Below are 14,073 nucleotides of genomic sequence, written 5' to 3'. Positions count from 1 at the left end.
AGGATGTATTATTTACATTGCTATTATTGCTAATTGTTAGGTTATTTTCTTATATATTTCTCTAACTTCCCCCTTACAAATGTTTTTGAAATGATTGGCCCTGTTCTCACATAATACTGCAGCTTACAAATATTGAGCATATCGGCAAGCTGCACAAAGTACATGAAAAGTTTCTCCTCTCATCCAATCAAGGGAAAGAACAAGCCAGATTGTATTTTTTTTTTATTTAATTGATTACTGATTTGTCTTTACATGTTTTATCCTAGCTGGTAAAGTAGATGAGCTCTATTCTAGGTTCTGCTTCTTGATCCATGTCAAGAGTGAGGGATACTAGAAACTCTTTTTTTAAAAATACATACATGTATACCTTCATACGAAAGTACTAATCACAAGTTCTTGCTTAAAGTTAGGGTCATATTCAGGAATCCAAAGCACTTAATTAAATCAATGATCCTGAAAGTTATTAGTTTCCATTATTGATTGGAATTTTGAAAAAGAATAGTATCAATTAAATGAAAATGAATAATAACACTGCACTTATCAACATGGAATTACTACATATTATATATTATGTTTTGACTTCCAGCCATCTCTGCATAATCAGTAAATTAACATCTTTATCTATATTAAAATGATTGCCATAATCTGATCTTTATGAAAATTAGTTTAATAATTGTACCGTTTTTTTCTCTGTCAAAAATACTTGCTTTTATTTTAGATGTCAGCTCCAAGTAAATCAACAAACACTCCTGATGAAGATGAAGATGTATGGAACCTTCAATTACCACCTATAGCTCTTCCTTCCACATCTAAGGAGTTGACTGAAAAACAGAAGAAATTGATGAAATACCGAAGAGTATCGGAACAGCAGAAGATGCTTAACAAAATCATGTAACATCTCTCTTTCTGTACAGCAATTATTATGGAATGGTAGTGGTTGTGCTTGTCTTATTCTCTGTTCTAGGGCTCAAAAGGCAGTTTGTAGATTCCTACCTGACACACATGTCTTGCATACTTTGCTACTGATACACCTGCAAATTGCTGGATATAAAATATTAGCAGATGATCATGTTTAATTCAATAGCAAATGCTTTACCTAAAAATGTACAGAAAAACAGATACTTAAAAGGTAAAATATCCAACATAAGCTGAGCTTACACAATACAATGGTATAAACCATGGCTCATGGTTGCAGGCAGTCCTCAATTTAAGACCATTCACTTAGCAATTGTTGAAAGGTACAGTGTGGTGAAAAAAGTGACTTATGACTGGTCCTTGCACTTACAGCCGTCATAGCATCCCCTTGGTGGTTTGATCATGATCTGAGTGCTTGGAAACCAGCTTGCATTTACAACAGTTGCAGCATCTTGGTGTCACATGATCACCATTTGCAATCTTCCCAGCTGGCTTCTGACAAGCAAAGTTCCCCCAATGGAAGGGAAGGTTGCAAGTGACCTCCTGTAATTGAATCCTTCCACCTTGCTGTTAGTCATTCTCTTTTTGTCTTGCCTTCCACCTTTCCCAGCATTATAGTCTTCTCAAGGCAGCTAGATCTTTTCATAATTTATCCAAAATTTGAGCCTGGTCATTTGTGCCTCCAATGAGAACTCTGGATTAATTTCTTTAATGATTCAGTTGATTGTTTTATGGGCTATCAATAGAATTCTCAGAAATCCTCTTCAACACCAAGGTGCAAAAGTATTGAATATCAATATGTTTTCTATCCTGCTTTTTCCAATGCAGATTTCTCTTCCATAGACACTCAGAAGGAAAACTTTTGCTTACACAGTCCTGGTAGTTGTAGTTATAGGCATATCTCCACATCTGTATATTTTTTCCAAGACCTTCATGCTACTTTTCAAATGCTAGTCTAAGGCATATCCCTTGATTGTTGAAGCTTTATGTCAGGCATTAAAAGACCAGGTCCGCACGTGAAGTTTCAATTAAACTGATTTATTGCTAAAAGCCTATGTATATAAGGGTTTTTTCTCAGACAGTACCTTGTTAGAGTTAGATAAGGATCAACAGCCTCAAAGGGAGGTTGGACTTAGTTTGTTTGTGGCTATGTAAGGATTCTAGGCTGATCCCTCTTTTCACCCACCCCTAGGTTCTGCCATTCCTTCTCCTACACTTTTACCATTAATAGATGTTTCTAATAGGCAGAAGCTATCATCTTCTTCAAAATGTTCATTGTCAATTGTAAGGCTTCACTTGTTGGGATTACTTTAGTTGTCTTTATACTAGTTCATATTTTTCCAAACATTGCTGCATATTTTCTTCAACATCATTTCTGTACTCTTCTACATTTACCTTGTTTTTAACTTGTCTCTTTCCATCTCTGATGTCTTTACAAATGTCATTGTAATACGGCTTCTCATCTACCCTGTTTGAAATACCGTATTTTTCGGTGTATAAGTCACACTTTCCCCCCAAAAGTGGGTGGAAATGTCTGTGCATTTTCTACAGCAAATGTTGCCAAAGCCCTGCCCACCTGCCAGCCCCCACCCTTTGGCCTCTGCCTCCCAGCAATTTGCCTCCGTGCAGCAAACAGTAAACAGCCCGGTCAGCTTCAGCACAGCCTGATGTAGCATGAACAGCTGATTGGCTGTTGGATTTGCCTCCCAGAATACCGTCTATTAGCTGTTCCAGGCTGTGGGGATCGCCACTGACCATCACCGCCGCCACCCACAGCTGCTGCCACCTATCGCTGCCTCTGCGCCCCCCATTTTTGGCTTCCACACGCCCCGTTTTTGGCCTCCGCAGACCCCGTTTTTGGCCCATTCCAGGCAGTGGGGATTGCCGCCACCGCCTATCCCTGCCGCCCTGGAACCCAGGCCGAAAATGGGATGTGTGGAGGCTGAAAATGGGACACGCAGAGGCCAAAAATGGGGTGTACGATGGGGGGCAATGGTGGTGATGGGCGATGGCAATCCCTGCAGCCTGGAATACCTGATAGGCGGTATTCCAGGAGGCAGATCCAACCGCCAATCAGCTGCTCATGCTAAATCAGGCTGTGCTGAAGCTGACCAGGCTGTTTGCTGTTTGCTGAAAGGAGGCAAATTGCTGGGAGACAATTTTTTTTTCTTGTTTTCCTCCCCAAAAGCTAAGTGCGTCTTATAGTCCAGAGCATTTTATAAGCCGAAAAATACGGTACTTTGTTTCTTCATGAGATCTTTTTCTTCCTTGGCTTTAGCTCCTCTTTTTGGAAATTTAAAGTTTGCTCTGACATTCAATTTACTTTCCTCTTTTTCTTGGTCTTTGTCTCTTTTCACATTCATCCATAATAACATATTTGAGTTCATTCCAGAGTTTGCCTGGATCTGTCAGGTGTGGAAAACCAAGAATGACACATATAAATGCACAAAGTAATTCTTTTATTGCTGTTCACCTAAATAGACAGAATCTTCCCAGACTAAAGTACACTTTGCATAATTGTCTGTGAAGTCTGATTGTCTCATCCCATTGGGACTGGCCTGCCCAATCTGTGCTGGCAGAGGAGGCATGCTTTGAGCTCCATTTATAAAGAAATTCCAGTTGCTAGGGTCCAAGAGAAGGGCCTTCTCTGCCATGTCTCCTGCCCTTTGGAAAATCTTACTTGCTGAGGTGAGATTGTCTCCCACTCTTTTGTCCTTCTGCAGGAAACTTGCTCCGCCAGATGGCTTGGGGCCCTAACTGGGGAGCATCGCATTGGAGGTGATTGTTGAATTAAGAGGCAATCCCCTCTCCCTTCTCCGTGCATCCTGTTCCTCCATCCCCATCATTTAACTATATTTTATTTTGATTGGGATTTGGATTTCTATTTTTATTCTTTTAAAGTTATTTATTTGTTAGGATCTTGATGTTTTAATTCTCGAAGCTGCCCAGAATCAAATCATTACAAGATGGGCTGCAAATAAATTAGATAAATAAATAAATAAAAATTATTCAGTTATTAACTATGTTGTACTAAGTGATCTTGACTTCATCACTTGAGACTTTCAAGACTGCCATTTGTCAGAAATGGTGTGCAGTCTCCTGTTTGAGCAGGGGATTGGATTAGATGACCTATAAGGTCCCTTCCAACTCTGTTAATCTGTTAAATCTGTTAGACTTGGTTCTTTAATTGATTTGTATGTTATGTTCCACTGATAGATGCCCATTTATACAAATTTGTTAAGTGTACACATTCAATTTTTGCTACATGTTTCCTAAATATGAAAGCAACATAAATTCTCCTCTGTTGTTTTTTCTTTTCTGAGTACTAAACAGTGCATTCTTTTGACTATAAAATCCAATTCCAATTTATATCAGTTTCCTGATCCCAAGATGACAATGTCTCCTTGATTCATTTCAACTTTCACTGAATTCAGATTTCCCATATTCATGCTGCTTATGTTTCACATTTCCACTATCTATGCAGCTTTGGATTTTCTTTTCCTGCATGGCAATATCTGCAATCAGATATCCTGAAGGTTTTAAATTAACCGTCATAATGTTCAAACACCATTAGTATTCAAAAAATCCTCAGCTTTTTCTCAGTAGTATGTTAAGTGCCATCCAACCTGAAGGGTCATCATCTGGTACTATATCATTGATCGCTTTATGTTGTCTATTCATGTGATTTTCTTGTTAAAATATAGGAGTGGTTTACCTACCAATGACTTTTCCCATGCAATATGAGTTCATGCCTTTGCTGTTGTCACTAAAGAAATCATCTGTTTCCAGCAACTTCTTATATTGCTACTGTCTGTTGCTTTAATTGGACAGCTGGATTGACTTTCATCTGTTTGATGACCCTACTGAGAATATATATTTTTGATATATATTATTAGTCTTCCTTTATCTTTCTCTGGAATATACCACCACTGCCATCATCATGATGCAGTGTAAGAGGAGAGAACTAAATTTAAAGTAGGGGTAAAATAAATGTTGAGATTCTAGAAAGAGTGCAGAGAAGAGCAACAAATATGATTAGGGAACTAGAGGCTAAAACATACAAAGAATGTTTGTAGGAATTTCATTAAATGTCTAATTTAATGAAAAGAAGGACTAAGGGTGACATGATAGCAGTGTTCCAATATTTAAGGGGCTGCCTCAAAAAAAGGGTCAACTCATTCTCCAAAGCACCTAAAGACAGGATAAGAAGCAATGGATGAAAACTAATCAAAGAGAGAAGCAAATTAGAACTAAGGAGAAATTTCCTGACAGTTAGAACAATCAGTGGAACGGCTTGCCTCCAGAAGTTGTGGGTCCTCTAACATGGAGGTTTTTAAGAAGAGATTGGACACATTTGTCTGAAATGGTACAGGGTTTCTTGCTTGAACAGGGGGTTGAACTAGAAGACATCCAAGGTCCCTTTCCACTCTGTTATTCTGTTACTCTGCTAATAAATTATAAATAATTAAGTGGCTAATCCTTCTCAAATCTATATGATTTAGTTTGATTATGTTTGCATGTTAGCCAGTTTGCCATTCAGTACCAACAAGCTTGGTAAGAAATAGATACAAGTCTGAGACACTTACAGAAATATAAAAGAAATTTATATTGCTCACTATTTTTTGTTTTACTTCAGAATTAATGTTGCCACAAAAGATTATACAATGTCCTTGGAGGAATTTCTTAAAAGAGAGCCTGAGCCTGTTGCTCCACAACTGCCTTATACTGTAAGTTTTTTATTTCAATATATATATATGGATTACAGAAATATATTACAGCACTGTCATATCAGTCTGCATCAGTGGTCAACAACCAGTAGAGCAGGCAGCTCCCCTGCAGGCTGGTGCACCTGGTGGAGGAGCTGCTCCGGGATGACCAAAGGGCCAGTCCTGTGACTACTACAGTTCTGGAATATGGGACTGACTTTCCCACCAATATCAGCAAGCCACTGTCAGTCTGCCCGTCTTCATTTTCCTTCACTCAGATTGACCAAGCTTCTTGAGAGAAGGAACATAAAAGAGGTTTCCAGGCTGTGTGCCTGGACCATGCGCTTTCTCTCGGGCCTCCCACCCGGAGGCCTCACAGAAGCAGACAGGTAGGCCCGAAAGGCCGCTGAGCCTCCCCTCCCTCCCACAGTGGTCCACGGGATTTAAAATTATGCATTTGGTGGTCCCTGAGGTCCAAAAGGTTGGAGACCCCTGGTCTGTGTTGTATTCAGGCCCAATGAATTGCTGGTCTATTAATCTTGTTTGCATCCATCTTCTTTTACCTTACTGAATATGATTTATTCTATGAAACACTCCTATGAATAATCCTAGTGAAAAGTAACAGACCCATGCTTTTTCAAGTAGTTACATATAAACTGTATCAGTAAAGAAAATTATGTCAGCAAGTTTCAACAAAATATTTTATTTTATTTTTTATTTTATTTCGAATTTATATACCGCACCTTCTCCCAAGGGACACAGGGCGGTGTACAGCCAGATAAAAACATACAATACAAACATTAAAAAGCAATTAAAAGGATATATATTAATTTGGCCCCAATTTAAGATAACAAACCAATTAAAAAATTAAAAATATGTTAAAAAATGTGTTAAGCCAGCCTGGCTTGCTGAAAAAAGAAAATTTTAAGGGCACGGCGGAAGGCACTGAGGTCTTGGATTCTCCTTATCTCTGGGGGCAGCTCATTCCAGAGGGTAGGTGCCCCCACAGAGAAGGCCCTCCCCTGGGGGTCGTCAGCCTACATTGTTTGGCTGATGGCACCCCGAGGAGGCCCTCTCTGTGGGAGTGCACAGGTCGATGGGAGGTCATCGGTAGCAGCAGGCAGTCTCGAAGATAACTAGGTCCTATGCCATGGAGCGCTTTAAAGGTGGTAACCAACACCTTGAAGCGCACCCGGAAGACCACTGGGAGCCAGTGCAGCTCACACAGGAGCGGTGTTATGTGGAAGCGCCAGGCGGCTCCCATGATTACCCGCGCAGCGGCATTCTGGACCAGTTGGAGCCTCCGGGTGCTCCACAAGGGGAGCCCCATGTAGAGAGCGTTGCAGTAGTCCAGGCGTGAGGTGACGAGGGCGTGAGTGACTGCGCACAGGGAATCCCGATCAAGAAAGGGCCGCAACTGGCGAATCAGGCGAACCTGACAGAAGGTCCCCCTGGCTACAGCCGTCAGATGTTCCTCCAAGGACAGCTGCGTATCCAGGAGGACTCCCAGATTGCGTGCCCTCTCCGCGGGGGCCAAAGACTCGCCCCCGATAGTCAGTGATGGAGTCAACTGACTATATCGGGATGCTGGGAGCCACAGCCACTCAGTCTTGGAAGGGTTGAGCTTGAGCCTGTTCCTCCCCATCCAGATCCGCACAGCCTCCAGGCACTGGGACATCACTTCAAGGGTATCGTTGGGGTGGCCTGGGGTGGAGATGTACAGCTGGGTGTCATCAGTGTACTGATGGTACTTCACCCAAAAGCCACGGATGATCTCACCCAGCGGCTTCACATAAATGTTGAACAGAAGGGGTGAGAGGACCGACCCCTGAGGCACTCCACAAATGAGAGGCCTCGCGGTCGACCTCTGCCCCCCTGCCAACACGAACTGCGACCGGTCTGAGAGAAAGGAGGAGAACCACCGTAACACAGTGCCCCCCATCCCCAACTCTTCCAACCAGTGCAGCATGATACCATGGTCGATGGTATCAAAAGCCACTGAGAGGTCTAACAGGGCCAGAACAGAGGAGCAACCCCTGTCCCGAGTCCTCCAGAGATCATCTACCAACACGACCAATGCCGTTTCCGTGCTGTGCCCAGACCTGAAACCCGACTGGAACGGATCTAGATAAGATGTTTCCTCCAGGAATTGTGGAAACTGTCGTGTGACCGCACTCTCAACAACCTTCGCAACAAAGCGAAGGTTGGCGACAGGACGATAGTTGGCTAATACTGCCGGGTCCAGGGAAGGCTTCTTGAGGAGAGGCCTCACCACCGCCTCTTTCAAGGCAGCGGGGAAATAACCCTCACTCAACAAAGCGTTGAGAATTCCCTGAAGCCAGCCTCGTGTAACCTCCCGGGAAGCCAGTACTAACCAGGAGGGACACGCGTCCAGTAAACATGTGGCCGCACTAAGTCTCCCCAAAATCCTGTCCACATCATCAGGAGTCACAGAGTCAAACTCTTCCCAGATAATGTTCTCAAGACTATTCCTCGTCACCCTGCCCGAATCTACCCAGTCAGAGTCCAAATCCCCCCGGATCTGAGTGATTTAGTCATACAGGTATTGTCCGAAATCCTCGGCCCTGCCTTCCAGGGGGTCCTCCCGCACTCCCGGATGGAGCAAGGAGCGGGTCACCCTGAACAGGGCGGCCAGACTATTCTCTGATGATGCAATAAGAGCGGAAAAGTAATTACACTTTGCCGCTTTTATCGCCACTAGGTAGGTCTTAATATTGAACCCATTGAGGGGCAGTTTCAGAAAAATAAGAAATTTTGATGTGAGGGAACCAGCAACTAACTCTTTGCCTTTTGGAAGGGAGAAGAAAAAAAAGACAACACTCTGAGTAGTTCATAAATAGTACTAAGTCATTGTGTAGTTTGTTTGGTTTTTACTTATTATTGTAGTTCATTCAATAAATCAAGAAATCATAGATTAATAGTGTATAAATCCTACTATTGGATCTATTGCAATCCTAACCAAAGAAACTCGATCCTAATTTATGAAAGTCCCATAGCTTTAGGTAGCAGATAATTTCAATTAAACAAAAGAGGAACATGTGAAAAGTTTTTGTATTAGAATAAGCAACATAATCACTGTTGATGCTATCACTATTAGCACTTTAGCTATTAAGAAGATACTGTTCTTTAGGGCAGGTGTTAACAAAGTTCCTTGTTTTTGAAATTTTCACTTTTACTGCATAAATGGTTCCACTGAGCTCTGGAAATAACTAAGATCTATATCGTGGAATTCATATTAACCATTTTGAGGGCCTTGTGGGTAGAAAAATGGAATAGATAGAATAAATATATAAAGTATGTTTTCCTGCCATGTGTTATAATAATTTTTAGGTCAGGAACTAGTTGATTACTTTGAAAGGCTAAGATTGCAGTACATATTTATACTGTACATATGTATATGTATATGTATATGTATATGTATATGTATATGTATATGTATACGTATACGTATACGTATACGTATATATATATATATATATACTGTATGTTTTTGGGGAAACACGGTATTACCTGTTTTATTTCTCACTGCTAATAGTCTGCTTAGTTCCCTTTCTTTTTGCAGATCTATACTAGCTGTCTGAGCTGCAATGCTGCAGATATCAGCAACAGTACAAACAGGAGGAGTTTTCATTTATTGCATAGCTATTAAAAGTTATGGTATAGTCTGATTGAATTTTCGACAAGTATTTTTTTCATTGACACGACCAAGAATTTCTCATTCAGTTTTGTGATCTTTTCTTATTTTTTCCCCTCTCAACAGATGAACAGTGAACAGAAACAAATTAGAGTAAGTGAAGGATTTAAGGATTTTTAAAAGGCCTGTTATGATTGTAACATGTTGCATAAACTTTATAAGTTTTATGAGGTATGGAAATGCAGTTAATATTCATAGTGTTTGTTCCTTATCCATAGAACTAACATACAAATGATGAAGATGCTCAATATTATTTATTAATGTAATTTGAAAATCGTACTTGTTAGGGTATCCCAATTTATGGATTATGCAAATTATCAATTTGATTTGACAGCCATGTTCATTGTTTTGGTAGCCTTTCCAAATCAACATTATAAACATTATTATCAAAGATTTTGATTAAAATATTAGTAACATTAATTTCTCATTTTTAAAATGGTATTAAAATTTACACATTCATTAATTAAGATTTCTAATTAAGATATGTAAGATTTTTTAAAAGTTTATTGATACATCTAATAGAAAAATCCCTCCTTTATCATATTAGCACTTTTTGTGTTAGATTATGCTTATAGAGTGTAAGGATAAAAAATACTGAGCATCAATCAGCGAACAGTGCTAAGCATATTCTCTCTTGCATGGGAAGACAAAAATAAGCTAAGGTCTGTTCATTCCTGGGAGACTGAGTAGGGAAGTTACTGTTCTGCCCAGGCTATTCTTTTTAGAACTGTAATATTTTATCTCATTAGCACAACTTGGAAAACTTTGCCTTAAAACTGAAAGAACTGTAATCAGGCTGTTTCAACTGGAGGCAACAAAAAAGACACAAAGTCAACATCATACTGTGTTGTCCTTTAGCAACAGCTAGCAAGGCATTCTCAACCTGTAGAATATGGAACATAAAGATAAGCTTTCAGAGTAATATTACAATTTATATTTTTAAATCACAAACAATAAAAAGCATTAGTTTTATTTCATCACATAATGATGGTTTCATTTCAGAATAATTATCTCTTTATGAAGAAATGTGTTGAAAGTAATCCAGTGGTACCTATTCAGCAGGAGTGGTTACTCTCCATGCTCACATTGGTACCGCAGTCTCTCATGGAGGGCAAGGATAGAGAGAAACTGGTTGAAGAACTCTTAAATGAGATAACAGATGATTATGAAATGAGTATGAGAAGATATATGGGTAAGTTCAGTATCATGTTACAATAATACCTATTTTCTCTTACATTTTCTATATATTTCTTTGTATAACATAAAATATATAATGTATTTTTTGCCTAGATAGCAAAAATTATATTGATACCTGATTCTATCAGAGATATTGTCAGATGTATTTTTCTCAAAGCATGCTAATATGTTACTTACCTATATGTTAAAAATAGTTATCATTTATATATAGGACTATGCATATATAGGTAGTCCTCACCTTAGAATCATTTAGTCACCTTTCGATGTTAGAAAGGAACTGACAAAAGTGATTTACAGCTGTTTTTCACACTTATGACCGTTGGAGCATCCCCACGATCACATGATCAAAATTTGGGCACATGGCAACTGGTTCACATTTATGGTGATTGCAGTGTCCCATGGTCATGTGATCACCTTTTGTGACCTTCTGACAAGCAACATCATTGGAGAAGCCAAATTAATTAAACAATAATGTTACTAATTTAACAATCTAGGAATAAATTTAGCATTTGATATCCCTAAAGTATGATGTAGCTTCTGTGTTCTTCTTACATGTTTTAAAAGCCAAATCAATGTCAATTATTTTGTTGAAAATAAAACATTTTAAAAATTATTTTATGAGTAATATGCTAAAAGAGTATGCATAGCTGTTTCTCAAAATACCAGCATGTCTCTGTAATGTTTTGAATAGTCCTTGAAGTTAAATATAATTTTTAAAATATTACTTTTAAATAGCATTTCCTAACACATATTTCCAATATATCACAGTACGAAGTGTTCTTATCAAGCCTGAAGTAAAATTACTTGAATATGAAAAAGAAGGACCTTTGCCAGTTGAACCTGTGTGAGTAAATTATATTAATAAAGCTATCTAGGTGTTTTGCTGAAGCAAGTGGAATCTTTTTTCTTATTTCTGATACTCTGATTTTGACTTTTAAAGATTTTAAAGCTGAAAAATGTTTCTCTGTTTGTTAATCAAAATTATATTGTTTCTTTTTTTTCTTCCATGTATTTAGTATTGTCATTTTGTTTATTTGTAGAGGATTAGACTTTTCTAGGCCGTGGCATAAAAGTTTTATTCAAGCAAGAAAACAGATTTTTGAAAATTTACATATTCTCCATCCAACTTTAAGAATTCTCCTTGAAATCGGTTACAGAATGTTTTCCATGTTACTTATAGTAGATGTATCTGGTTTCAGGTAACATTTATCGTTCTGGATTTAATTTTCTAAATATCAAAATATATCCATAATTCTAATTAGGTATACTGCATTATTAAATTGTTATTTATATTCCTTTAGTAAAATATATCACTATGCTATCACTAATAGTATAGTTTTTACAATTCAAATCAAATGTTTTAGTATTTGGCAATTAATTTATTTAGGAATCTTAAGATAATATAAAATGCCCACCATATAATATCTCCTACAGGTAAGAGCCTCTTCTCCACATTAATTATGAATTTATTCTCCAGAGATATTGTTATACAGTCAGAGCAACACATGTATAGACAAGAAGGAATATGAACAAGCTTGGGAAAATATCCTTATTAGCAATCAGGAAAACATAAATTCCATTTTATGAAAATTTAAAAAGAATCCTAGTGAAAAGAGAATGTGACTGAGTAGTGGAAAATATGAAAAAACTGAGAAGTAGAATAACATAACTAGTTTCCTAGAAATGACACTCCACATCATAATACTTCGTTGCAGACTTCACTTATGTTTTATGTGAGTTTTAAATCTGGATCAAAAATACATGAATAATATAAGGACTCCAATTTTTTTTATAACTATTAACATGTACATTTGCTTTGTATTTGTTGTCCATTGATTTTGCTTGACAATGTTTCATTTCTTAAATTAATATAGGTCAAGAGGCCCAATAGAATGTGAATCCCTACAAAATGATGTGTCTATAAAATGCTTAAAAACAGAAGAAAAGATATTAAACACATGGTATCCAAGGGTTATCAACCTCTTTACCAGAAAAGAAGCCCTGGAGGGTGTGAAACCTGATCAAATGGATTCTTTCTATAACTGTGTGGCTACACTTATGTCTAATCAGGTCTCTTTTTCATGTCTCTGTAGAACATTATGTATGCATCTTAAGAATTTTAATTTTCCATCACTTCAGCAAAAGAAGAATTCAGATCATTCATAAAACTCTTTCTTTCAAAGCTCCTTTGTGAAAGGAATAAAAAAATTATGTTTGAATCTGAATCCATGAGAGATTATTGCAAGAGTTACGTGAATGTTCATACTTTATTCTAAATTTCAAAATGTACATATTCGTATTATGGAAGCTGTGAATAAACAAGACAACATAGAGAATGGGCTTAAGACTGCTTTAATTGTGTGTACTAAAATCTTTTTTAAACATTTTTTAGCTGAAGGAGTTATTAAAAAGATCTGTTGAAGCTTATGTGAAGTTGTTTGACTTAGAAGATCAGAGATGGCTACCATTGTTCAGAATGGAATTGACTTTTGATGACGAGAAAATGGACTTTTATCCTAGCTTTCACGATCTGGAAGAAACCATCTTATGTATTATTACTTTGATTTCACAAACTTTGCAGGTTCTGTTTTATCTATTATACTTTAATCTCATAAATATGTAAAATTTATATTGCTTAATAACGTACACATCAATCCTAATAATTCCCATAGATTTCAGTTTATTTTCAGGTAATGCGCAGATGATTGTAAATCTCACATCCAGTGCTAAATGATTATCATTATCTATGAATGTTAAAATAACTTTCTTGCACTTAATAATTAAAACACAAACACTGTTTGAATTGTGAATCTGCTCCAGAAATAATCTGGTGAAACATAGACAATACTATCTGGGCTGGATTCAGAGCAAAACAGTTCTCTCAGTTTACTAAGAAGCAGCTAGGTAAAGAATTGATTGGCTAGCTCTTGAGGTATCAAAACCTCGTCTCTGTTTCTCTGTCTTGAGCAGCATGGTTTTTTTAAGTGAATGAGAAATTAAATGAAAAATTCTTAAAATAAGTAGGCACTTCTTATGAACTCATAGTCTATAGTAAGCGGAAGTGCAGAAGACTAGATAAATGCTTGATTTCCTATTAAATGGAATACTAGAGACCATTGGAATGAGAAACTAGGCCCTTGTGGGAGAAAAAAATATCAATTTTAAAATATTTTATCCCCCACTGTAAAGTCTAATTTTAGGTGTTAGAAAAAGAAAATACGCGAATGGATTCATTGTGCTGTTCTATGAATAAGGCTGCTCTAAATATGAATAAGTAATAAGTATATACGATATGCACAGTGCCACTGGGGGAAAAAAGGGAAATCTTTCAGAATAATATTCCATAAGAATCTGGACGCTGCTGGTGGCAGTAGTCAGAATGCAGTATTGCAGACAATTTCTGGGGCTCAAGGTTGACTCAGTTTTCCAACTTCCGAGATCGGTAAAATGAGGACCCAGATTGTTGGGGGCAATATGCTGACATTGTAAATCGCCTGGAGAGTGCTGTAAATCACAATGGAGCTGTATATAAGTCTAAGT

At 37.8% G+C, this 14,073-nt stretch overlaps 1 protein-coding gene across 2 annotated transcripts in view; it reads left to right on the top strand.

The window, feature by feature from the left end:
- The window catches only part of DNAH12 (dynein axonemal heavy chain 12), a 96,140-nt gene that overhangs the window by 1,137 nt on the left and 80,930 nt on the right, over positions 1–14,073 (top strand). For both annotated transcript variants that reach the window (XR_015731666.1, XM_087883706.1), the window contains exons 2-9: positions 719–891; positions 5,552–5,642; positions 9,403–9,429; positions 10,339–10,528; positions 11,302–11,377; positions 11,574–11,732; positions 12,408–12,603; positions 12,926–13,114. Coding sequence is in view for 1 of the 2 variants with exons in the window: in XM_087883706.1 (XP_087739832.1) it covers positions 719–891; positions 5,552–5,642; positions 9,403–9,429; positions 10,339–10,528; positions 11,302–11,377; positions 11,574–11,732; positions 12,408–12,603; positions 12,926–13,114 (1,101 nt within the window). In the remaining variant the exon portion in view is untranslated. The remainder of the gene's footprint in view (positions 1–718; positions 892–5,551; positions 5,643–9,402; positions 9,430–10,338; positions 10,529–11,301; positions 11,378–11,573; positions 11,733–12,407; positions 12,604–12,925; positions 13,115–14,073) is intronic.

The sequence above is a fragment of the Pantherophis guttatus genome, chromosome 2, assembly GCF_059756535.1.
Source record: "Pantherophis guttatus breed Tessera chromosome 2, ASM5975653v1, whole genome shotgun sequence".
NCBI classification, from domain to species: Eukaryota; Metazoa; Chordata; class Lepidosauria; order Squamata; family Colubridae; genus Pantherophis; species Pantherophis guttatus.
This window is presented reverse-complemented; position numbering and strand designations above follow the sequence as displayed.